Source organism: Oncorhynchus mykiss, chromosome 4, assembly GCF_057628025.1.
Source record: "Oncorhynchus mykiss isolate SJ-2025 chromosome 4, ASM5762802v1, whole genome shotgun sequence".
Lineage (NCBI taxonomy): Eukaryota > Metazoa > Chordata > Actinopteri > Salmoniformes > Salmonidae > Oncorhynchus > Oncorhynchus mykiss.
The window spans coordinates 84,934,223-84,958,528 of NC_143025.1; the positions used below are offsets into that span (position 1 = coordinate 84,934,223).

Here is a 24,306-nt window from a genome sequence, read left to right on the forward strand (position 1 = left end):
GAGTTTGATATTCCTGGTATTGGATATGACTGAAAAAGTCAGAGTCCAAAATAACACCCTTATTTTGAAGTGCATTTAGAGTGCAGTATAACAGCCGTTCAACAGCAGTTTTGATTTATTTCACCTTTATTTAACCAGGTAGGCTAGTTGAGAACAAGTACACTGCAGTTATTCTGAAATGCTTGTGTCCAAAATACAACCATCAACTGTGGTTACTGCACTTTTTGCTGCAGTTTAAAAACGGCAATTTTTTTTGTAAGGTTTTAGCTAGCTAGACTCTTTACATCCACTGTTTCACAAGACCACAGCCTGGTTTTCTGGCTTTGTCTGGAGTGCCGCCCCCTAGTGTACGTGTGCGGTGAGGTGATGGGCAAAAAAGCCGTCGCTGGCGGGATGCCGGTCTCTAGAGTGCTCTTTGCTAACAGGGTTGTAGGCCTATGCAAGATGTATTGTTTTTCATTTCTCCGTATTAACACATAAATCATGGTAAATAGTTTTGTGTCTGTAACTAGACAAAGTCCTTACATTTCAGAAGGATAGAAAAATGTTTTCGAAATGATGACATTTTTGATCCCTTGTTTAATTTTAGGGTTAATTGCGTCCTTTCTTTATGGACTTTTAATGAAGTAACTATCATTCTACTAGTCACATATGATAATGAGGTGCACACTGTACTGTCTATTCTCCATAACTCCACTAATTCTGACCAAAGTCGTGTTTTTTTTATATTTATCCTATATATTGGCTTTGTATATCCAGCTAAAAGTAGTTCACTGTTTGTGGAATAGGAATTTTTTTTTCTACTGTGTTACTGACTTGTTAATTGTTTACTCCATGTGTGTTGTCTGTTCACACTGCTATGCTTTATCTTGGCCAGGTCGCACTTGCAAATGAGAACTTGTTCTCAACTAGCTTACCTGGTTAAATAAAGGTGAAAAAAAAAAAAAAAAGTGAAGTTATCACATGCTATTGAAAGACAAACACTGTCGCTCATGACCATTGATATGGTAAAGTCATTGGCGCCGTGGAGTTGTCTGGGAGACGCTCAAACATCATGCGCAGTTACTCTGCAGTGATGCAAGCTGTCCCAACTCACCACACACCCGCTAAGTGCGATCAACCAGCGAGAAGAATAAAGACGATACGGATACGCTCATCTTGAACATGTTATGTGGGCTAAATAACAGGTATTTTAGAACCATTGCGCATTACCGGATTCATTAATTTTTTTAAGACATGGAAGCGGTGAGTAGACTTCTTAGATTTAAGACGGTTGAGTCCGATCGGATTGTCTAGAAACATTTATTGAAAACTAAGTTCGCCAACAGTATCGGTGCACTTTGTGTGTGTGTGTGTGTGTGTGTGTGTGTGTAATGACCATCTCGCGGTTGGTATTCGAACGTTTCTATTAAAGCAATCACAAACACCAAAATCACAAGCCTACAACTGCATCAATTTAACGTATGTCAAATGTTGCTGTATTTCACACGTTAAAGTTGATGTTTATCACAATTGAAACAGTACAAGACAGATCTGCACTCCAATGAGGCTATATTTGTTGTAGTGCTGCTATCCATGTTATGAGAACATGTTGCTTCCAGTAGTAGCCCCGCTATTTGAACGTGTTGAAAAGACATTTAATAATAGCTTTAGCCAGCAGTGAAAGCTCTGTTATCGAAGTAACTCTAAGAATGACATATTTTAACTATGAAAACATGGCTGTTCTTCTGTAGCCTAAATTAATTATATAGATACATTTCTATGTATCTACATTTCAGAGGCCAAAGTTGAAAACCTTTCTTTTTTCGTCACCCTTTTGACTCATGAGTCCACCTGACATTTAAAGCCATTTAAAACAGACTTAAACAATTGACTCCGGGGCATGAGTGATTAGTCACTCTGACAAGTAGCCTAGCCACCAGCTGTAAGGAACAGTATTTAATTAGCCACCAATTTGAACCTGTTTTCCCAAAGGGGCCCCTCTTATCAACTTCCTCCTCAATTAATCAGTAAGCTAGGAGCTAGTGTAATTACAGCCACAGATGAGCCCAGAGCCATACGGTCTAGTCTAGGACCTACTGTTGGTGAACTCATTTTCTACACTTATAAATTATATGAGTGAAGATAATCAAATTTATGCCTACATTTAGGATAAAGTTACCCCCACAAAGGGTGTGTATGCGCGCGTGCTTGTGTGCTTGCCTGCATATGCGTATGCGTATGCGTGTGCGTGTGTGTGTGTACGTTCAAAGCTTAATAAACACAAAGTAATCTCATCAGAACCTATGCCAGCTCCCATGGTCTCTCCTCAGTGTCATGCTGCTGACAGAGCTGAAGCCTGCAGAACTACATTAGACCATGAGATGCTTCCTCCCCAGGCTTAACCAAACCCACAGGAGAGGAACAGATAGTGCTGGTGGCTCACTGTGACCGTCTGTATTGTTTGTCAGCCTCGCTGTGCTCTAAACAGTGCTAAATACCTACGGGAGGGGGAGAAGAGAGCTAGGGTATTAGGGGGGAGGAGGGGGAGAGAGTAGACCTGCCAGACATGATTAGCTGGTACCGGGGGTGAAGGGGTTAGTGTTGCCATGTGTGTTTGTCGTGGCTGGCTGCCTCTCTCTGACAGAAGGAACTTTTTTATTTATTTATTTTACCTTTATTTAACTAGGCAAGTCAGTTAAGAACAAATTCTTATTTTCAATGACGGCCTAGGAACAGTGGGTTAACTGCCTGTTCAGATGTCAGCTAGGGGGTTTAAACTTGCAACCTTCCGGTTACTAGTCCAACGTTCTAACCACTAGGCTACCCTGCCGCCCCAACTTCAGAGGTGTCTGTCCAAGAAAAGCTGAGAACTGCCCCAAAAAATCTTGAATTAGTACATTGATGACATGTTATTTCCTGTTCAAGCCATTTTACTTTCCTTTGTCATTCATGTTAGTTCTAGGCAATTCTGTTTGCTTACTTATTTATGTAGTTCCATTGCAGCATCAGGTCTGACTGGGTCTTGATTGGGTTGGGTGGACATTTTGAGAGCCAGCTGATGTTTGTGTATTGAAACGCCCCATACACTCCCTGAGTAACATTCATAGCTTTTTGCTTCTCCATTCTACTGTCCCTAACCAGACAAAACTTCAGCTTTGTGAGAACGTTTTCCTTGCATCTTGAAATGCATATAATCCTCACACAAAAAAAGCACTTTTGTCTCTTTCTGAAGAAAAATAATTATACAATTTGGCCTTTAAAAAAACACTTGCAAGTTCAGTTGCCCTTGAGTATGGTATACACACCAGCTCACTTTATTTCCCTAGTGAACATCTCATAGTCATACAATCATATAGTTGGTTAATCCAGATTAATACTGGGTAACATCCTTAAAATAGATTGTAATCCACAGCAGCAATGGCAGATCAGGTTGGTTGTATACTCGTAATATACAGGTTCTGGTTGAATGCATTATGATGCACTTCCTGTATATCCCTGTAATGACTGTAGATTAATAAAATCAGCCTGAAGGACCCAGGGAGCAAAGATGTAAGTGGTGAGGGGGTATTAGATGACAGAGAGATATTCAGGCAAGGACAGGTGGGGACAGAGTGACAGACATAGGGATGGGGACTCAAGGGATTGGGACAGGAAAGTGAGTGCAGGCCAGGGAGGTTGCCATGTGTGGAGTTAGATTAGCTCTTCTGTTGATTGTAAACTAGGAGGAGGGAGGATAAAATGGTGGTTAGGTATATAGTAGGTGGTTCTGGTAGTAATGCATGTAGTAGGTGGTTCTGGTAGTAATGTATATACTAGGTGGTTCTACTAGTAAGGTATATACTAGATGCGATAGGTAATCAAAGATCAGGGTGAGGTAACCAGGTTGGTTATTACTGTCTGGACCTTTAGGCGTAAATATACTGGTCTAATGTACCATGTGCAAAATTGAACATCAGAACATGAATAGTGTATCATCAGAACATGAATAGTGTATATCTGGTGTCTCAAACTTATTTTGCCCAGGGGCCAAATTATGTGTTCACCGAGGTCCAGAGGGCTGTAGTGTGTTGCTGTGCCTTGGTTCTGGTAGTAAGGTCCGGAGGGTTGTGGTGTATTTCTTTGCCTTGGTTCTGGTAGTAAGGTTTGGAGGGCTGTGGTGTATTTCTTTGCCTTGGTTCTGGTAGTAAGGTCCGGAGGGCTGTGGTGTATTTCTTTGCCTTGGTTCTGGTAGTAAGGTCCGGAGGGCTGTGGTGTAATTCTTTGCCTTGGTTCTGGTAGTAAGGTCCGGAGGGTTGTGGTGTATTTCTTTGCCTTGGTTCTGGTAGTAAGGTCCGGAGGGCTGTGGTGTATTTCTTTGCCTTGGTTCTGGTAGTAAGGTCCGGAGGGTTGTGGTGTATTTCTTTGCCTTGGTTCTGGTAGTAAGGTCCGGAGGGCTGTGGTGTATTTCTTTGCCTTGGTTCTGGTAGTAAGGTCCGGAGGGCTGTGGTGTAATTCTTTGCCTTGGTTCTGGTAGTAAGGTCCGGAGGGTTGTGGTGTATTTCTTTGCCTTGGTTCTGGTAGTAAGGTCCGGAGGGCTGTGGTGTATTTCTTTGCCTTGGTTCTGGTAGTAAGGTCCGGAGGGCTGTGGTGTAATTCTTTGCCTTGGTTCTGGTAGTAAGGTCCGGAGTGCTATGGTGTAATTCTTTGCCTTGGTTCTGGTAGTAAGGTCCGGAGGGCTGTGGTGTATTTCTTTGCCTTGGTTCTGGTAGTAAGGTCCGGAGGGCTGTGGTGTATTTCTTTGCCTTGGTTCTGGTAGTAAGGTCCGGAGGGCTGTGGTGTAATTCTTTGCCTTGGTTCTGGTAGTAAGGTCCGGAGGGCTGTGGTGTAATTCTTTGCCTTGGTTCTGGTAGTAAGGTCCGGAGGGCTGTGGTGTAATTCTTTGCCTTGGTTCTGGTAGTAAGGTCCGGAGGGCTGTGGTGTATTTCTTTGCCTTGGTTCTGGTAGTAAGGTCCGGAGGGCTGTGGTGTAATTCTTTGCCGTCAAAATCGGCAGAAACAGTAGACGATGCAGGACACAGCATTTACTATGACGGCTGCGGCCCGCGACCACAGCTGTCATAGTAAATGCTGTGTACTGTATGCCACCAGTTTGAGACCCCTGGAGTACATAACAAATATATTGTGGCTGTAATAATGAATAGTGTAAATTTGATAAGAAGGAGGTAAATGTTGGTAGCCTCTCATCAAATTTCATAGGCCTAGCTAGCTAGCTATCACAAGATTTCACATTATGGCTCACAAGACGAGAGCAGTGGTAATGCTGCTGCTCCATCCTAACCCTGCTTATGCATTTCAGAACCTGCTCACCACCTGAAGACAACTGTCCCAGTTGAAGTGCTATGGCCCCTGCTGCAGTGAAGAGTCCTAGCCTCAGGCCTTCATAGTGGACATTGCCCTATCAACACACACAGGTGTAGGCCAGGATCAGACTCCCGGAGCAGGGATGATCACTTCTCACCAGAACGGAGGACCCGGATATGTAACAGAGGACCCAATGGGGCCTGTAAATGGCACGGAGGGTCCTGGGAGTGGAGCCAAGCTGCAGCAGAGAGAGAGGGCTGTGGATGTCCCCCCTGGGGACCGGGTGGTGGGAACTGTTAGCAGCATGGTGCAGGGTTCCCGCAGCAGCGCCCAGATGGAGAGGATGCAGCAGTACCAGGAAGAGCTGAGGAGGAAGCGGGAGGAGGACGCCAACAAAGGGAAGCATGAAATCGATCTCAATGCCTCGCTCAGGCTCAAGAAGCTGGCCCAGAACCCAGCCAAGACGGGTATCGACAACCCCACGTTCGAAGCGCCTGAGGCAGGCAAGGAGACCAAGGATGGGAGCCCCCTGCCTGGTGGGGACACGGCTGCGGGTGAGTAGAATCATGAGTTAATGAAGGGAGGGGGAGGCAAAGGGGTAGGTGGAGGCGAGGGTGAGAGGGGATGGGGTAAAGAGGGGGAGGGGTACCTCTGTGAGAAGAACAATAGAGGTGTTGGGAACTATCATAATGATTCTGTGAAACAAAGGAGTCAGAACAGTGTGCAAGGAAAGGGCTGAGCCAGGGTCATTGATAGAGTGAGGATGGGGGTTTAAAAGTGAATGTCAATGGAAAAGCTCCCTCCATTTAGTCACATGGAAGTCACTCACTCCTCTCAACTCTGGTAAAGAGGATGGATCCATTTGGAGTGAAACACTTCTGTTTGGAAGTCAATTTTTCAGAGGTATTCTCATTCTGGCATTGCACATGTAGGCCTGAAATATATCTGTTTCATTGGAGGGTGATTGTAAATCATATGAAGGTGGTATAAGATGGCGCCGATAGATATGGCGGCTCTGATTCTTGCTCCTAAGCAACTTTGCAGTATTTTTGTTTGTTTGTTATTTCTTACATTATTAGCCCAGAATTGTTTGTGTTATTACATACAGCCGGAAATAACTTTTGGATATCAGAGCGACGGTAACTCACCAGCATTACGACCAGCAATACAACTGTCCTGAATTGTATCCTTTGATCGTACCCCCCAGGGCAGTTTAACTTATTCCAGAGGCTGCTTCAAAACACCGCTGGCGGAGAAGAGGTATTTGGCGTGGACTAGTACGACTCAGATGTGCACACCATCCACCGCTTCCGAGTATATTACTCGCTAATGTGCCGTCTCTGGATAATAAAGTAGACGAGCTCAGGACGAGGATCTCCTTCCAGAGAGACATCAGGGATTGTAACATACTCAGTTTCACGGAAACATGGCTCTCTCGAGATATTCTATCTCTGTACGTACATCCATCTGGATTCTCAGTACATCGCGCAGACAGGAGTAAAGAACTCTCCGGGAAGAAGAAAGGTGGGGGTGTATGTTTCATGATTAACTACTCATGGTGTAATTGTGTTAACATACAGAAACTCAAGTCCTATTGTTCATCCGATCTAGAATACCTCACAATCAAATGCCGACTGCATTACCTCCCAAGAGAATTCTCTTCAGTTATAGTCACAGCCGTGTATATTCCCCCTCAAGCTAATAACATGACGGCCCTCAAATAACTACACTGGACTTTATGCAAACTGGAAACCACATATCCTGAGACGCATTTATTGTAGCTGGGGATTTTAACAAAGCAAACATGAGGAAAATGCTACCGAAGTTCTACCAACACATTGACTGTAGTACTCGCGCTGATAAAACATTGGACCACTGCTACTCAACTTTTCAAAATACCTACTAGGCCCTCCCACGCCCTCCCTTTGGAAAATCTGATCACAACTTAATTTTGCTCCTGCTTTCCTATAAGCAGAAACTCAAACAGGAAGTACCCGTGCTAAGGTTGACTAATCGGAATCCATGCTTCAAGATTGTTTTGATCACGCGGACTGGGACGCCTCTGAGAATAACATTGACGAATACACGGATAGGGTGACTGAGTTCATCCGGAAGTGTATAGGAGATGTTGTACCCAATGTGACTATTAGAACCTACCCTAACCAGAAACTGTGGATTGATGGCAGCATTCGTGCTAAACTGAAAACGCAAACCACTGCATTTAAGAATGGCAAGGTGACTGGGAATATGACAGAATACAAACAGTGTAGTTATTCCCCTTTGTAAGGTAATCAAACAGGCCAAACGTCAGTATAGAGACAAAGTGGAGTCGCAATTCAACGGCTCAGACACTAGACGTATGTGGCAGGGTCTACAGACAATCACAGACTACAAAGGGGAAACCAGCCACGTCACAGACACCGACATCTTACTTCCGGACAAGCTAAACACCTATAATAACACAATGCCACCGATGCGGCCCGCTACCAAGTATTGTGGGCTCTCATTCTCCGTGGCTGACATGAGTAAGACATTTAAGCATGTTAACCCTCGCAAGGCAGCATCCCTAGCCGCGTCCTCAGAGCATGCGCAGACCAGCTGGCTGAAGTGTTTACGAACATATTCAATCTCTCCCTGTCTGCTGTCCTCACTTGCTTGAAGATGTCCACCATTGTTCCTGTACCCAAGAAAGCAAAGGTACAGTGGTTCCTCCTTTAAAAATGGTGAGTTTATGCCACGGGACTGAGAGGTAATTTGTGGGTTAGGACGGTACCCTGTGTCAGTACTTCATTGCTCAAGACCAGCACAAGGGGGAGTTAGATAACAAACTAGCTTTATTTACAAATTAGTAACAATGTCTTACCCCATGTTCAAGAATGGCCTTTTTCCTCGCTTACAAAATCATCTCCAAAATATTATTTTTTTGTACAAAGCGATTCTTCTTCATTATTATTCATTCAGAATTATATGATAGCCTGATGGATATTCTCACAGCTGTATGAACAACCCTGTTATTAGCAGATATTGGTCTTATTGTTCATGGCTCCTAAGTGGCGCACAATGGGATTGCCTTGCAGTTCTCCAGCTGTATCCACTGAAAGCGCGTGAGGTTCAAGGCACGAGGGCAGGGGGCACGGGATGGGCTGCAAAGCCGCGCACAGAAGACCGACCTAGCCCATGGGGAAGGCGTGTAATGATGGTGACCAGTGTGTGCCATAACTGGCAGCCTGGTGACCTAGAGGCCAGAGAGGGAGCACACATGACACTACCCCCTCCCCGCAGGATGCCAACCAATATGACAAGCGGACCGGTCACCCCTGCTGAGGCGCGTGAAACCTGTCAGTCTGGCTGAGATGCAGGAGCATGGCGACCTAGAGCGCTGGAGAGAGAGCATACATGACGGTACCTCCTCCCCGGTGTGTTCGGCTACAGCCGCAGGACGCCAACCAAAGGGACGATCCCGGGGATCAGGAGCGGACCAGTCACCCCTGCTGATGAGCAGGAACCTGTCGCCGGCTGGAGCGCGGGAACCTGACAGACCGGCTGAGGCGGGGGAGCCTGTAGCGACTCCCAGTCCCAACATCATTCCCACCGAGAATAAAGAGAAGAAGAAATAGCACTCCCTGATGCTTCCCTTCGGTGAGGCATTATTCTGTAACGACTGAGAGTCGGGAAGCAAGTTCAGGGAGTGAGTGTTTTAATAAATAAACGTAACATAATACAAAACAAGAAAACATGAAATACGCACAGACACGACACAGAAACAGAAACAATAAGAGTGACATATATAGGGAAGGAACCAAAGGGAGTGACATATATAGGGAAGGAACCAACAGGAGTGTCATATATAGGGAAGGAACCAATGGGAGTGACATATATAGGGAAGGAACCAACGGGAGTGTCATATATAGGGAAGGAACCAACGGGAGTGACATATATAGGGAGGGAACCAACGGGAGTGACATATATAGGGAAGGAACCAACGGGAGTGACATATATAGGGAAGGAACCAATGGGAGTGACATATATAGGGAAGGAACCAACGGGAGTGACATATATAGGGAAGGAACCAAAGGGAGAGACATATATAGGGAAGGAACCAAAGGGAGGGACATATATAGGGAAGGAACCAAAGAGAGGGACATATATAGGGAAGGAACCAAAGGAACCATAGGGAGTGACATATTTAGGGAAGGAACCAAAGGGAGAGACATATATAGGGAAGGAACCGACGGGAGTGACATATATAGGGAAGGAACCAAAGGGAGTGACATATATAGGGAAGGAACCAAAGGGAGTGACATATATAGGGAAGGAACCAACGGGAGTGACATATATAGGGAAGGAACCAACGGGAGTGACATATATATAAGGAAGGAACCAAAGGGAGTGACATATATAGGGAAGGAACCAACGGGAGTGACATATATAGGGAAGGAACCAAAGGGAGAGACATATATAGGGAAGGAACCAAAGGGAGGGACATATATAGGGAAGGAACCAAAGAGAGGGACATATATAGGGAAGGAACCAAAGGAACCATAGGGAGTGACATATATAGGGAAGGAACCAAAGGGAGAGACATATATAGGGAAGGAACCGACGGGAGTGACATATATAGGGAAGGAACCAAAGGGAGTGACATATATAGGGAAGGAACCAAAGGGAGTGACATATATAGGGAAGGAACCAACGGGAGTGACATATATATAAGGAAGGAACCAAAGGGAGTGACATATATAGGGAAGGAACCAACGGGAGTGACATATATAGGGAAGGTAATCAGGGAAGTGATGGAGTCCAGGTGAGTCTGATGACGCGCAGGTGCGTGTAACGATGGTGACAGGTGTGCGCCATAACGACCAGCCTGGTGACCTAGAGGCCGGAGAGGGAGCACACGTGACAATATGTAATTATTGCCGCAGTCACGTCATATTTTTCAATATAGTGTAGGCCTTCCGTAGGCGACATGAGTCTCACTAGTGCTGAGTAATATGGTGTAGGTCTTATTTATTTAAACAGCTTATTTATTTATAGCTCAGCATTCAACACCACAGTACCCTCCAAGCTCATCATTACGCTCGGGGCCCTGGGTCTGAACCCCACCCTGTGCAACTGGGTAGGAAACAACACCTCCAATTCGCTGAACCTCAACACAGGGGCCCCACAAGGGTGCGTGCTCAGTCCCCTCCTGTACTCACTGTTCACCCATTACTGCATGGCCACGCACGCACGCACGCCTCCAACTCAATCAAGTTTGCAGACGACACAACAGTTGTCACGCCCTGACCATAGTAAGTTGTTTATTCTCTGTTGGTTGGGGCGTGATAGTGACTAGGGTGGGTCATCTAGGTTTTTTGTATGTCTATGTTGGCCTGATATGGTTTCCAATCAGAGACAGCTGTTTATCGTTGTCTCTGATTGGGGATCATATTTAGGTAGCCCTTTCCTCATTTGTGTTTGTGGGATCTTGTCTACGTTGAGTTGCCTGAGTGCACACCAGTAGCTTCACGTTTCGTTTATGCTTCATTGTTTTGTTTTGGTGAGTTTCATTTTATAAAAAATATGTAGACCTCTATTCATGCTGTGCCTTGGTCTACTCATTACGACGAACGTGACAACAGTAGTAGGCCAGATTACCAACAATGACGAGACAGCCTGCAGGGAGGAGGTGAGGGCCCTGGGATAATGGTGCCAGGAAAGTACCCTCTCACTCAACATGAACAAAACAAAGGAGCTGATCGTGGACTTCAGGAAACAGTGGATGGATCTCGCCCCTGTCCACATCAATGTGACCGTAGTGGAGAAGGTGTAAAGTTTCAAGTTTCTTGACGTACACATCACTGACGATCTGAAATGGTCCACCCACACAGACAGTGTAGTGAAGGCACAACAGCACCTCTTCAACCTCAAGAGGCTGAATAAATTTGGCTTCACCCCTAAAACCCTCACAAACTCTTACAGATACGCAATTGAGAGCATTCTGTCGGGCTGTATCAACGCCTGGTATGGCAAATGCACCGCCCGCAACCGCAGGGCCCTCCAGAGGGTGGTGCAGTCAGCCCAATGCATCACCGGGGGCAAATTACCTGCCCTCCTGGACAACTACCCCCCCGATGTCACAGGAAGGCCTAAATCATCAAGACACAAATCCGATCATCAAGGACATCAACCACCCGAGCCACGGCCTGTTCAGCCTGCTATCATCCAGAAGGCGAGGTCAGTACAGGTGCATCAAAGCTGGGACAGAGAGACTGAAAAACAGCTTCTATCTCAAGGCCTTCAGACTGTTAAATAGCAATCACTAGCTGGCTTCCACTAGCTGGCTTCTGCTGTATTTTAGTCAATGCCACTCTGACATTGCTCAATCTAATATCTATATATTTTTTAATTCCATTATTTTATATTTGTGTGTATCGTTGTGAATCGTTTCGTGTGAATCATTACACCCGCAATAACATTTGCTAAATATGTGTATGTGACCAATAACATTTCATTTGATTGGATTTTTGATTTGAAGTGAATTTAATATATTTTGTGAGGTGAAACAAAATTGTTCCTCAGAGAATTTGTTTTCATGTCAGTTGGTTAGCCTTAGAGGAGACAGTAGGTTGTGGTTGTTGCTGCCGACCGGTTTTAGTGGGTGGGACATGCACATGCGCACACACACACACACACACACACACACACCCTCCCTGCTTCTTCTTATCTCAGGTAAACGCCCCTTTATGAGATCACTGTCTAGATAACATTAATCAAGTAAGCTGCTTTAATCGGTGGTTTATATGAAATCCATGTGTTAATCCATGTACCTGGTCAGTTAAACAGAACACCTGCTGGTTTAGAACAGTAGAGGGCCGTGTAAGCAATGCTTTAGCCTCCCTTTTCCATGGTGTCACTGTGCTCCTCAGAGTTGCTATATGTAGGTGGTACCTTCAGGCCAAACTTGATGCAGATGTCAAATCCTGTCTGGGGTGCAGAATCCCACTGGTGCGCAACCCCAAACAGGTTTTGGCACCAGAATTGACTTTGGCATGACAATATCCCATTAGTAACGTGACTTTAAAATTCCCACGCTGTCTCTGTGTGAGCAAACGCTTGCTAGCGCCAGAGAGGTTTGAAACCGAGAGACATGTGATTTTACTTTCTGAAAATTCCTTGTGGACAAATGTACCACTTTGGTCTGAATGTTAAAGGTCACATGCATTACAGGAGGTAACAGCATGTTGAACCTCTCTCTCTCTCTGGCCCTAGTAAACAACTCCTCACACAGAGATGAATGATACTGGAAATTAGGCAGTTGAGCCTAATCAACCTCTTTATCTAATTGTTTTATATTGTTTATTGCCTTCTTTGTATTGCACCTTTACCACGTATTGCATTATGGTGTTATTGTTGAGATTTAAATTTGGACTTCTTTTGATATTTTACTGCACTGTTGAGATGTAGTTCGCAAGTAAGCATTTCATTGCACCGTTTACACCCCGCTGTATCCTGGGAATATGACGAATACATTTTGATTTGAGCTCTCCCTACTTTTCACTACCCAGAGCTGGAAGATTTGCTGGAGGCCCTACGACGGGTGCAGAGCTGCCTAGTGGACACCCAATCGCAGGCCGACGTGGCTCTGGTGCTGGGCATGCTGCACAAGGAGGACTTCCAGAGCGCCTTCACCATCCACAGTGCCGTGACCCAGCAGATGCAGCCGCGCGGCAGCCCGCCCTTGCCCCTCACCTCCCAGGCCCAGGGCCTCTGCCTGGAGGTAGAGTGAAATGCTCCAGCACTCTAGTGATCTAGAAATTAAATTAATCTTCTATCACCGATGTATTGGTCAGAAGGTAGGGGGAGAAAAAAGGAGGTTAGGTATTAGGAGGGAGGTGGAGGAGGGTTTGGAGAAGAGGATTTGGGGGAGGAGAGAAGGATATGTGGGTTAAGGAGATATGTTGGGGAATGAAGAACAGCTGGGCAGGGAAGTTGAGAGAGATGGGAAGAAGGAGAATGAGGATGAGAGAAGGATATGTGCGTTAAGGATATATGTTGGGGAATGAAGAACAGCTGGGCAGGGAAGTTGAGAGAGATGGGAAGAAGGAGAATGAGGATGAGAGAAGGATATGTGCGTTAAGGAGATATGTTGGGGAATGAAGAACAGCTGGGCAGGGAAGTTGAGAGAGATGGGAAGAAGGAGAATGTGAATGAGAGGATGGTGACAGAGAAACTACAAAGAAATAAGGGCAAAGGAAGCCAGGCACATAACTGTTGATTAGAGATGCAGTCTCATATTGACTTGGAAATGATCCTTGGTGTGTTGGAACTAGATTCCCCCTCTCACGTGTTGTTTCCTGCATCCATGGCATCACCATTAAAGGGATAGTACACGCAAGCTGTCCCTGTAGACTTCCCGTCATTGTGTTAATGCTAGCAGTTGCTCTAGAAACTACCTTAAACTTCCTTTATTAAACTGCACACAGGGACATAACAATGGTCTCTGAGAAGGGCTTGACTTGGGCAGAAGCTCGCCAGAGCTGAGTTCCGGCACGTCAAGTGTTCTACTGCTTGAGCTCCTGTTCCTCTTGGATAATATTAGCTCAGAAGTATTGTGACGCTCATGCACCTAAATGTACACAGAATGAGTACCGGGACCTATTTCAGTCCAAGTCGAGCACTTTCTCCGAGTAAGTAGAAAAAAATGACTTCATCGCCAAAATGTTGCACTACCCGGTTAAACATCTCACAGCATATCACAGCTGGAGGTAATGTTACCCTCTGTACCAGGAGTGACAGAGTAACACAAACTCATCACTGTGTCCACATCTGTCTGACCACTCTCTACCTGACTCCTTCAGTGACAAAATACAAAAATTACCATAGGTCTCTGCCACAGCACAAGCAGCTGTGATTGACCTGTGGGTCTATACATTGTCTGTTGCATACATATCCATCATTCATTGATCTGTACAGCCACAGTCCGATAGCCTGTTATGCTGCAGTCCTGTAGATCTAGCTAACCTCTCACCACGTACAGGTCATCAAGTCCTTAGGATTCCATATGACCTGATGGAATGTATTACGTGCTGGTCCAGGTAGAGCAAACAGTGTGACTTCTATCAGACCACGGTTCAAATAGTATTAGCTTTTCTTCCAAATGATTTAGCTGCACTTGACTGAGCTTGCCTGGCGCGTTGGAACCAAAGTGTAAACCTCGTCCATTTGGCACTCTGCAGCAGGCTCAATAAAATACTCAGGCATTTTAATAAAAATTAATAGTACTTGGACCCAGGTCTGATTTCTATAGGAAATCTGTCTGTAAACCAGTCAACATATGATAACTGACAAAGAGGCTGCTTTTAAGGGTTCATTTGGACTGAAAATAGCACATCAGGACCATTGCTCTTGTGATGTGAAGATGACATTAAGGACACGCGTGTAGGCTTCGGAGGAGGACCTCTGTCAGTGAGATACTGATCTTTCTCACACACCATCTCTGTTCATACAGTAAATACATGCAGACACTCACACAGAGCAGCTGGCACAGCGCCAGGAGATACTTAGCAAGGTGGTAATAGTTTGAGCCAGTGGACGGTGTGTCTAAACTAAGTGGCTGGTGGCGTGGGCCTTCCTGATTGGCCCTCGGGGCCAGGTAATCTCCCAGCAGCCCGGGGGCCTGGAAGGAAGTGGCCGAGGATCTGCCACAGCCAGAAAAAGAAACTCCAGCAGCTTACAGGGTAGAGGGGCATGGGCTGGAGGGAGGTGGAGAGGAGGTGGGGGAAGGGGGGGAAAGGAGGAGGGGGAAAGTGTGTCACCTCATTACAGAGAGCTTTGATTAGTGTAAAGGATGACCTAAGATAGAGCCAGGGAGTGGGAGGGAGGAGGGCTAGAGAGAGGGATAGAGGGGGAGGAGTGGGGGGGGGGATACAGGGAGGGGGGATAGAGGTATAGAGGGAGTGAGACGGATGGATGAGGGGAATGAGGGAGGAGAATGTAGGGGTGGTGGGAAAGAGGATTGGGGATTCTCTTCTTGAAATGGGCTGTTTTTTAAATATTTTTCTATGATGATGATGACGAAGGAATGGTGGATCTGTCTGGATTGTGATCATTCTGAGGACCATGAAGCTGTTAAAAGACAGACTGTAGAAACACCAACGTCATGACAGTAGAACCAACTCCTCATGCTTCTATTTGACCTCACATGTTGGGAGATTAATTCAGGGTCTCTAATTTCCAAGGCAACAGCCAGAGAGAAGAAGTAGTTCCAAATGGCAGTCTATTCCCTACATGCACTTCTTTTGACCAGAGGGTGCCATTTGGGCGGAGACTAAGTCCCGTTACAGTAGAGTGTCTGGAATGGGAAACCCCACTGCGACTTATTAGAGAGCAGCCAACCTGTCTGTGTGAAGGAATCCAGTTGGTCATCTTAACAGCAGAATGGTCTTTGACATGACCTTCACGTAAGAACAAAATATTTACTGTTATGGCGTTCGTATTTGGATAAAATACCTCTGATAGCACATGAGCTCTCAGTCATAAAGCTGACACTGTCTACACATGGTATACATCGTCCAATGAAATGCTTTGTTGTAGGTTCCTTCTCGACAATGCAACAACAATAAGAAATTATAAAAGATAAGAATATGAACATAAAGTCAATGGCTCAGTAGAATAGAATAAACACTTTAGCATCAGTATAATACAGGAAGGGGCCATATAAAGTCCAATATTTACACGTGTACTGGGGAAGACGATGACAAGCAGAGTAGATGTACCATCGGTGGTTTTAACAATGATCTACTGCGAAGTTGCTTCTGAGGAATGACTAAAGCCTTGGCTAGCTTGTTGACAACATGTGTCGACTCATGACTGGTGGTCAGGAAGTTGAATAATTGAACTGTCATGTTGAATCACGCATAGAGCCTCAAGGAGGAGTTTTCAACTGATGTTATTAAGTCATGAACACTTTGAACTGCATCACTCTTCCAGATGACCAATGATGCTGACTTAGTGCTACTTATACAGTTGACCTTAATCTGACCCCTTTCTCTTGCTCGCTGTCTCTCGCTCTCTCTTTCTTACAATCTCTTCACCTCCTCTCTTGAACTCTCCCTCTCTTCCTCTCATTCCCTCCCCTCTCTCTCTTTCCATCTCCTTTCCCCTCTCTTTCCATCTCTCTGTCCAGGTGCAATACATCCTCCAGTCCACTCAACATAAAGAGGGTGTAGAGCTCAGTAACCTACTCACCACTCCCCACCTCCAGGTAAGAGACCTGGGACACACCAGAACTCAACCCTTAACCGTGTCAGTGTTCCTGAGCTGGCCACCTAAGAGGTACTATGGACCAAATCCCGATTTGGAATTTGTCAGTGTTACTGAGATATGTGAATATGCTCCATATACCATAGGCTGTACCATAGGCTCCATATACTGTACCATAGGCTCCATATACTGTGCCATTGGCTCCATATACCATAGGATCCATATACTGTATCATAGGCTCCATATACCATTTGCTCCATATACCATAGGCTCCATATACTGTACCATAGGCTTAGAGATAAGACATGTCGTAGGCGGTGAGGAGGGATGGGGAGATGGATGTGTGAAGACGAGGAAAGAAAAAACAAGCTACAACTGGGCAACTGAGAGGCTCAACACCTACTGTGTACCACTGGTGGCTGGTGGCACCTTCATTGGGAGGAAGGGCTCATAGTAATGGCTGGAACGAAATTAAGTAAGCCATCCTCCCCTCACCAGCCTCCTGTGCTGTATACCCTAGAAGGTGCAATCAGTAGAATATAGAGAGGATCCGGGCCCTGGTCTTGCATGCTAGTCTCCCTAGACAGACGCCTTTCCTCCCACAATGTACCAATACCCTAGGTCTGGGAATTCCGAGACTAGTTGTGTGCCGACACGTGACTGTGACCATGTGACTGTGTGACCTGCCAAACCCCACTGTTGCTCCATTGACTCCACTGGGCATCATGTCCAATTAAACACAGGCATTTGCCGCAACGGCAACCAACAGGCAGTGGATTATCCCTCCCTCCGGTTATGCTGCGGAACGTGACCCTTCCCACTATCTGACCCCGGTTAACGACCCTCACCCTAGCTACACACACACAGGCACATACACACACAGGTAAACAGATCAACAACCCCCCATGTAAAATGGTAGTGAATAGGTAACCTGCTAGGAACACACTGCCTCCCTCACTCTCCCTCTTCTCCTCATTTCCCTTCCTCCTCATCCTTCTCGAGATCGAGGTGTTTTTATGATTGATGGAGGCGAATCCTGCCTCGTAAATGCAGGGCAGATTAAGAGGGCTTGTGTGTACGCTGGAAGCTTAGCCAGCCCTCAGTCAGCCCTTCTTTCTGCCTCCCCAGGTCTCTCTTCTGCGGGATAAAGACACTCATTTGGTTTAACGGTTATTAATTGCGGCATACGGAGAGCCCGTCACCTTAAATGAAGTGAGGGGGAAATCTTGGCTTAGAGGTGGAGTCTGCTGTCGGCTGGTGTTGAGGGAGGGAGGAAGAGAGAGACAGGGTGGGCTTTGGGTAAATCTTGGCTTAGAGGTGGAGTCTGCTGGGGGCTGGTGTTGAGGGAGGGAGGAAGAGAGAGACAGGGTGGGCTTTGGGTAAATCTTGGCTTAGAGGTGGAGTCTGCTGTCGGCTGGTGTTGAGGGAGGGAGGAAGAGAGAGACGGGGTGGGCTTTGGGTAAATCTTGGCTTAGAGGTGGAGTCTGCTGGGGGCTGGTGTTGAGGGAGGGAGGAAGAGAGAGACGGGGTGGGCTTTGGGTAAATCTTGGCTTAGAGGTGGAGTCTGCTGTCGGCTGGTGTTGAGGGAGGGAGGAAGAGAGAGACGGGGTGGGCTTTGGGTAAATCTTGGCTTAGAGGTGGAGTCTGCTGGGGGCTGGTGTTGAGGGAGGGAGGAAGAGAGAGACAGGGTGGGCTTTGGGTAAATCTTGGCTTAGAGGTGGAGTCTGCTGGGGGCTGGTGTTGAGGGAGGGAGGAAGAGAGAGACAGGGTGGGCTTTGGGTAAATCTTGGCTTAGAGGTGGAGTCTGCTGGGGGCTGGTGTTGAGGGAGGGAGGAAGAGAGAGACAGGGTGGGCTTTGGGTAAATCTTGGCTTAGAGGTGGAGTCTGCTGTCGGCTGGTGTTGAGGGAGGGAGGAAGAGAGAGACAGGGTGGGCTTTGGGTAAATCTTGGCTTAGAGGTGGAGTCTGCTGGGGGCTGGTGTTGAGGGAGGGAGGAAGAGAGAGACGGGGTGGGCTTTGGGTAAAACGTGCATGTTTAATCATAAGGGATGGAAGCCGAGTTTCAATTTCCTCCCAGTTATTTACAATAACTGGTGAATATGAAAGTGTGTTGTGTTGTGTTGTGAGTTGTGTTGTGTGAGTTGTGTTGTGAGTTGTGTTGTGTTGTGTGTTGTGTTGTGTTGTGTGTTGTGTTGTGTGAGTTGTGTTGTGTTGTGTGTTGTGAGTTGTGTTGTGAGTTGTGTGTTGTGAGTTGTGTGTTGTGAGTTGTGTTGAGTTGTGTTGTTTTGTGTTGTGTTGTGAGTTGTGTTGTGAGTTGTGTTGTGAGTTGTGTTGTGTTGTGAGTTGTGTTGTGTTGTGAGTTGAGTTGTGTTGTGAGTTGTGTTGTGTGTTGTGTTGTGAGTTGTGTTGTGAGTTGTGTTGTGTTGTGTGTTGTGAGTTGTGTTGTGAGTTGTGTTGTGTTGTGAGTTGTGTGTTGTGTTGTGAGTTGTGTTGTGTTGTGAGTTGTGTTGTGAGTTGTGATGTGTGTTGTGAGTTGTGAGTTGTGTTGTGTTGTGTGTTGTGTTGTGAGTTGTGTTGTGAGTTGTGTTGTGTTGTGTTGTGTGTTGTGAGTTGCGTTGTGAGTTGTGTTGTGAGTTGTGTTGTGTGTTGTGTTGTGAGTTGTGTGTTGTGTTGTGAGTTGTGTTGTGTTGTGAGTTGTGTTGTGTGTTGTGTTGTGAGTTGTGTTGTGTTGTGAGTTGTGTTGTGTGTTGTGTTGTGAGTTGTGTTGTGTTGTGAGTTGTGTTGTGTTGTGAGTTGAGTTGTGTTGTGTTGTGTTGTGTTGCGTTGTGTTGTGAGTTGTGTTGTGTTGTGTTGCGTTGTGTTGTGAGTTGTGTTGCGTTGTGTTGCGTTGTGTTGTGAGTTGTGTTGTGAGTTGTGTTGCGTTGTGTTGCGTTGTGTTGTGAGTTGTGTTGTGTTGCGTTGTGTTGTGAGTTGTGTTGTGTTGCGTTGTGTTGTGTGTTGTGTTGTGTTGTGTTGTGTTGTGAGTTGTGTTGTGAGTTGTGTTGTGTTGTGTTGCGTTGTGTTGTGTTGTGTTGCGTTGTGTTGTGAGTTGTGTGTGCTCCAATTCATCCAAGTCAAGTACTACAACAATCAAATGGAATAAACACCCAGTTTCCACGGCACACACTCCTTGTCTCCCATGTACCTGTGTGTCTCTCCCAGGCTCTGATACAGGCCCATGACAGGGTGGCAGAGCAGGAGTTGGAGCCGGACCCAGAAGAGAGTGTGATTCAGTACATGGGAGAGACCGTCAAACTGGTGCGGCTGGAGAAGGCTGGTGACATGCCTCTGGTAAGACACACACACACACACACACACACACACACACACACACACACACACACACACACACACACACACACACACACACACACACACACACACACACACACACACACACACACACTCATCTGATTAAAACAATCAAGAATATCGGTGCAAATGGACCAATAAAGCAAATATTGCACTGTATGTACTGTATATTACTGTATTGTATTGTATTGTAGTGTTGGGGCGGCAGGGTAGCCTAGTGGTCAGAGCGTTGGGCCAGTAACCGGAAGGTTGCTGGATCGAATCCCTGAGCTGACAAGGTAAAAATATGTCTTTCTGCCCCTGAACAAGGCAGTAGGTCATTATTGTAAATAAGAATTTGTTCTTAACTGACTTGCCTAGTTAAATAAAAAATATAATAATGTACTGTATTTGTATAGTAATGTACTGTATTATAAATTCCCTGATGTAGACTTGTCTTTCTAGTTGTCTTTCTAGTTTATGTCAGGTACAGGTGGTTTGTACTGATAAGTCTATCTGAATTTGCCTAGTGTATTTGCCTGTGTGTCTTGTCCCCAGGGAGCCACAGTTCGTAACGAGATGGACAGCGTGGTGGTGAGTCGCGTGGTGAAGGGCGGGACAGCCGAGCGGAGCGGACTACTGGCCGAGGGAGATGAGATCCTGCAGATCAACGGCGTGCCTGTCCGTGGGAAAAACGTCAATGAGGTCCATGACCTTCTGGTGAGGAATTGGTTCATTGAGAATCGCTCACACTGGATATCATACACACACACTCCTGGGTCGCTCTGGAACAAGCTGCAACAAACACTATCTCAATCTCTTCATTCAAACACTCAATCATTCAAACACTCTGTGTTCATTCAAACACTGACAGTTGTGGCTGCTTCACGTAATGTATTGTTGTTTCTACCTTCTTGCCCTTTGTGTTGTTGTCTGGGCCCAATAATGTGTTGTGCTGCTACCATGTTGTGCTGCTACCATGTTGTGTTGCTGCCATGTTGTGTTGTTGTCTTAGTGTAACTAGGTAACTCAGTTAAGAACAAATTCTTATTTGCAATGACGGCCTACCAAACAGCAAACAGCCTCCTGCGGGGACGGAGGATTAAAAAATATATATATATATATGACAAAACACGCATCTCGACAAGTGGCCCTCTTGTCGAGATGCGTGTTTTGTCATATATATATATATTTTTTAATCCTCCGTCCCCGCAGGAGGCTGTTTGCTGTTTGGTAGGCCGTCATTGCAAATAAGAATTTGTTCTTAACTGAGTTACCTAGTTAAATAAGTCAAATAAAGAACATGCACAGACACACATAATGTGCCCATTGACTGGTGTCAGTATGTCGCTTTGATGACATCAGATCTAATTCATATAACATTTTATGTAGCCTCCGTTTGACCCCATCTTTCCTCATTCTTGAAACCACAAAACATTACAGTACATGACACTACATTGTGTAATACTTAGTTAATTTGAATGAAGCTGATTCCATGTACTGTAGATTGGTCTCTCTCCTCAGACGGAGATGCTTAGTTAATTTGAATTAAGCTGATTCCATGTACTGTGGATTGTACTCAGTGTCATTGGTCTCTCTCCTCAGCCGGAGATGCTTAGTTAATTTGAATTAAGCTGATTCCATGTACTGTGGATTGTACTCAGTGTCATTGGTCTCTCTCCTCAGACGGAGATGCTTAGTTAATTTGAATTAAGCTGATTCCATGTACTGTGGATTGTACTCAGTGTCATTGGTCTCTCTCCAGAGACGGAGATGCTTAGTTAATTTGAATTAAGCTGATTCCATGTACTGTGGATTGTACTCAGTGTCATTGGTCTCTCTCCTCAGACGGAGATGCTTAGTTAATTTGAATTAAGCTGATTCCATGTACTGTGGATTGTACTCAGTGTCATTGGTCTCTCTCCTCAGACGGAGATGCTTAGTTAATTTGAATTAAGCTGATTCCATGTACTGTGGATTGTACTCAGTGTCATTGGTCTCTCTCCTCAGACGGAGATGCTTAGCTAATTTGAATTAAGCTGATTCCATGTACTGTGGATTGTACTCAGTGTCATTGGTCTCTCTCTCCTCAGACGGAGATGCTTAGTTAATTTGAATTAAGCTGATTCCATGTACTGTGGATTGTACTCAGTGTCATTGGTCTCTCTCCTCAGACGGAGATGCATGGCACTTTGACCTTCCTTCTCATCCCCAGCTCTCAGAAGAAAACTCCCCCACATAGAGAGACGGTGGTAAGGCTCCTTCAGTGTGTGTGTGTGTGTGCGCGTGCCTGTCTGCGTGCATGCACAACATGTGTGTTCAATTATTACATCATAATCAGTTACTAAACTCTTCTGAGCGATGATGATGATGATTATGTCACCCATGTGTTCAGATGCACGTGAGGGCGTATTTTAACTACGACCCATCTGATGACCCGTACGTGCCATGCAGGGAGCTGGGCCTGTCCTTCCGGAAGGGAGACATCCTCCACATTATCAGCCAGGACGACCCCAACTGGTGGCAGGCCTACCGGGAGGGAGATGAGGACAACCAGCCCCTAGCCGGGCTAGTACCAGGTACCCAACCCTAACCCCAACCCTAACAACCCCTACCCCATAATTTCCCCCCCCCCCCAAGTAAATGTCTCCCTTCCCCCTCTCCCAGGGAAGAGCTTCCAGCAGCAGAGAGAAGCTATGAAGAAAACCATTGTGGACAGGAATCCTGACAGCCCAGGTAAGGGGATTACTATATATACTGCTCAGTTACACACTCCAGGCACTATCACAGGTGTCTAAACACAAGCACACACACACACACACACACACACACACACACACACACACACACAATCACTATGATCTGATATGCTCTAAATCATCTGTTGATCATTTTCCACTTCTCATTTTCTCCAGGGAAGCTTTGGTGTTCAAAGAAGAACAAAAAGCTGAGGAAGAAAACCATGTACAACCCCAGCAGCAACGTTGGTAAGGCTAGTTCTTTCTCCTACATCTTTTTGGTCCAATCCCAAATTGACTGCTAGACCCCTATGCACTTGTGGATATTTGATTGGTGTGAGGAATATGGTGAAAATTCCACTTAGCCTATCAGAGGTGGAGCTACTATCATATTGCTCACACCTATCCACCACATAGGAGGGCATAGGTCATAGACACCCCATAGGTATAGGGTTCGATTTGGGACTTGGCCTCTCTCTCAATGCCCCTATTTACATTATAATAGATTTTCAGACGATTGTAAAGTGCCTTTGGAAAGTATTCAGACCCATTGACTTTTTACACATTTAGTTACGTTACAGCCTTATTCTAAAATGGATTAAATAAATAAAAAAATCCTCAGCAATCTACACATAATGACAAAGCGAAAATAGGTTTTTAAAACTGAAATATCTTATTTACATAAGTATTCAGACCTTTTGCGACTCAGTTGCATCTAGTTTAAATGTATCATCCTTGATCTTTCTACCACCTGTGGTAAATTCAATTGATTGGAACTGATTTGGAAAGGCACACACCTGTCTATATAAGGTCAGCTGACAGTGCATGTCAGAGCAAAAACCAAGCCATGAGGTCGAAGGAATTGTCTGTAGAGCTCCGAGACAGGATTGTGTCGAGGCACAGATCTGAGGAAGGAACCAAAACATTTCTGCAGCATTGAAGGTCCCCAAGAACACAGTGGCTTCCATCATTCTTAAATGGAAGAAGTTTGGAACCACCAAGACTCTTCCTAGAGCTGGCCGCCCGGCCAAACTGAGCAATCAGGGGAGAAGGGCCTTGGTCAGGGAGGTGACCAAGAACACGATGGTCACTGTCAGAGCTCCAGAGTTTCTCTGTGGAGATGGGAGAACCTTCCAGAAGGACAACCATCTCTGCAGCACTCCAGCAATCAGGCCTTTATGGTATGGTAGAGTGGCCAGACGGAAGCCACTCCTCAGTAAAAGGCACATGACAACCCACTTGGAGTTTGCCAAAAGGCACCTAAAGACTCTCAGACCATGAGAAACAAGATTCTCTGGTCTGATGAAACCAAGATTGAACTCTTTGGCCGGAATGCCAACGTCTGGAGAAAACCTGGCACCCTCTCTATGGTGAAGCATGTTGGTGGCGGTGTCATGCTGTGGGGATGTTTTTCAGAGGCAGGGACTGGGAGACTAGTCAGAATCAAGGCAAAGATTAATGGAGCAAGGTACAGAGAGATCCTTGATGAAAACCTGCTCCAGTGCGCTCAGGACCTCAGACTGGAGAGAAGGTTCACCTTCCAACAGCAAAAGAGTCCTAAGCACACAGCCAAGACAATGCAGGAGTGGCTTCGGGACAAGTCTCTGAATGTCCTTGAGTGGACTTGAACCTGATTGAACATCTCTGGAGAGACCTGACAATAGCTGTGCA

The 24,306-nt window shown here is 45.8% G+C and overlaps 1 protein-coding gene across 2 annotated transcripts in view; it reads left to right on the plus strand.

Moving 5' to 3' along the window:
• The first annotated feature begins 1,009 nt into the window (after positions 1–1,009).
• LOC110522555 (protein PALS1-like) overlaps positions 1,010–24,306 on the plus strand; it is a 29,697-nt gene continuing 6,400 nt past the window's right edge. The window contains exons 1-10 of one of the 2 annotated variants that reach the window (XM_036976181.2): positions 1,010–1,187; positions 5,317–5,875; positions 12,872–13,083; positions 16,492–16,569; positions 19,769–19,897; positions 20,456–20,617; positions 22,072–22,149; positions 22,293–22,476; positions 22,565–22,633; positions 22,813–22,884. In XM_036976181.2, coding sequence (XP_036832076.1) covers positions 5,464–5,875; positions 12,872–13,083; positions 16,492–16,569; positions 19,769–19,897; positions 20,456–20,617; positions 22,072–22,149; positions 22,293–22,476; positions 22,565–22,633; positions 22,813–22,884 — 1,396 coding nt within the window. In that variant the 5' untranslated portion in view covers positions 1,010–1,187; positions 5,317–5,463. Of the gene's footprint in view, positions 1,246–5,316; positions 5,876–12,871; positions 13,084–16,491; positions 16,570–19,768; positions 19,898–20,455; positions 20,618–22,071; positions 22,150–22,292; positions 22,477–22,564; positions 22,634–22,812; positions 22,885–24,306 lie in introns of both variants that reach the window. The other variant, XM_036976179.2, reaches the window with a different exon arrangement.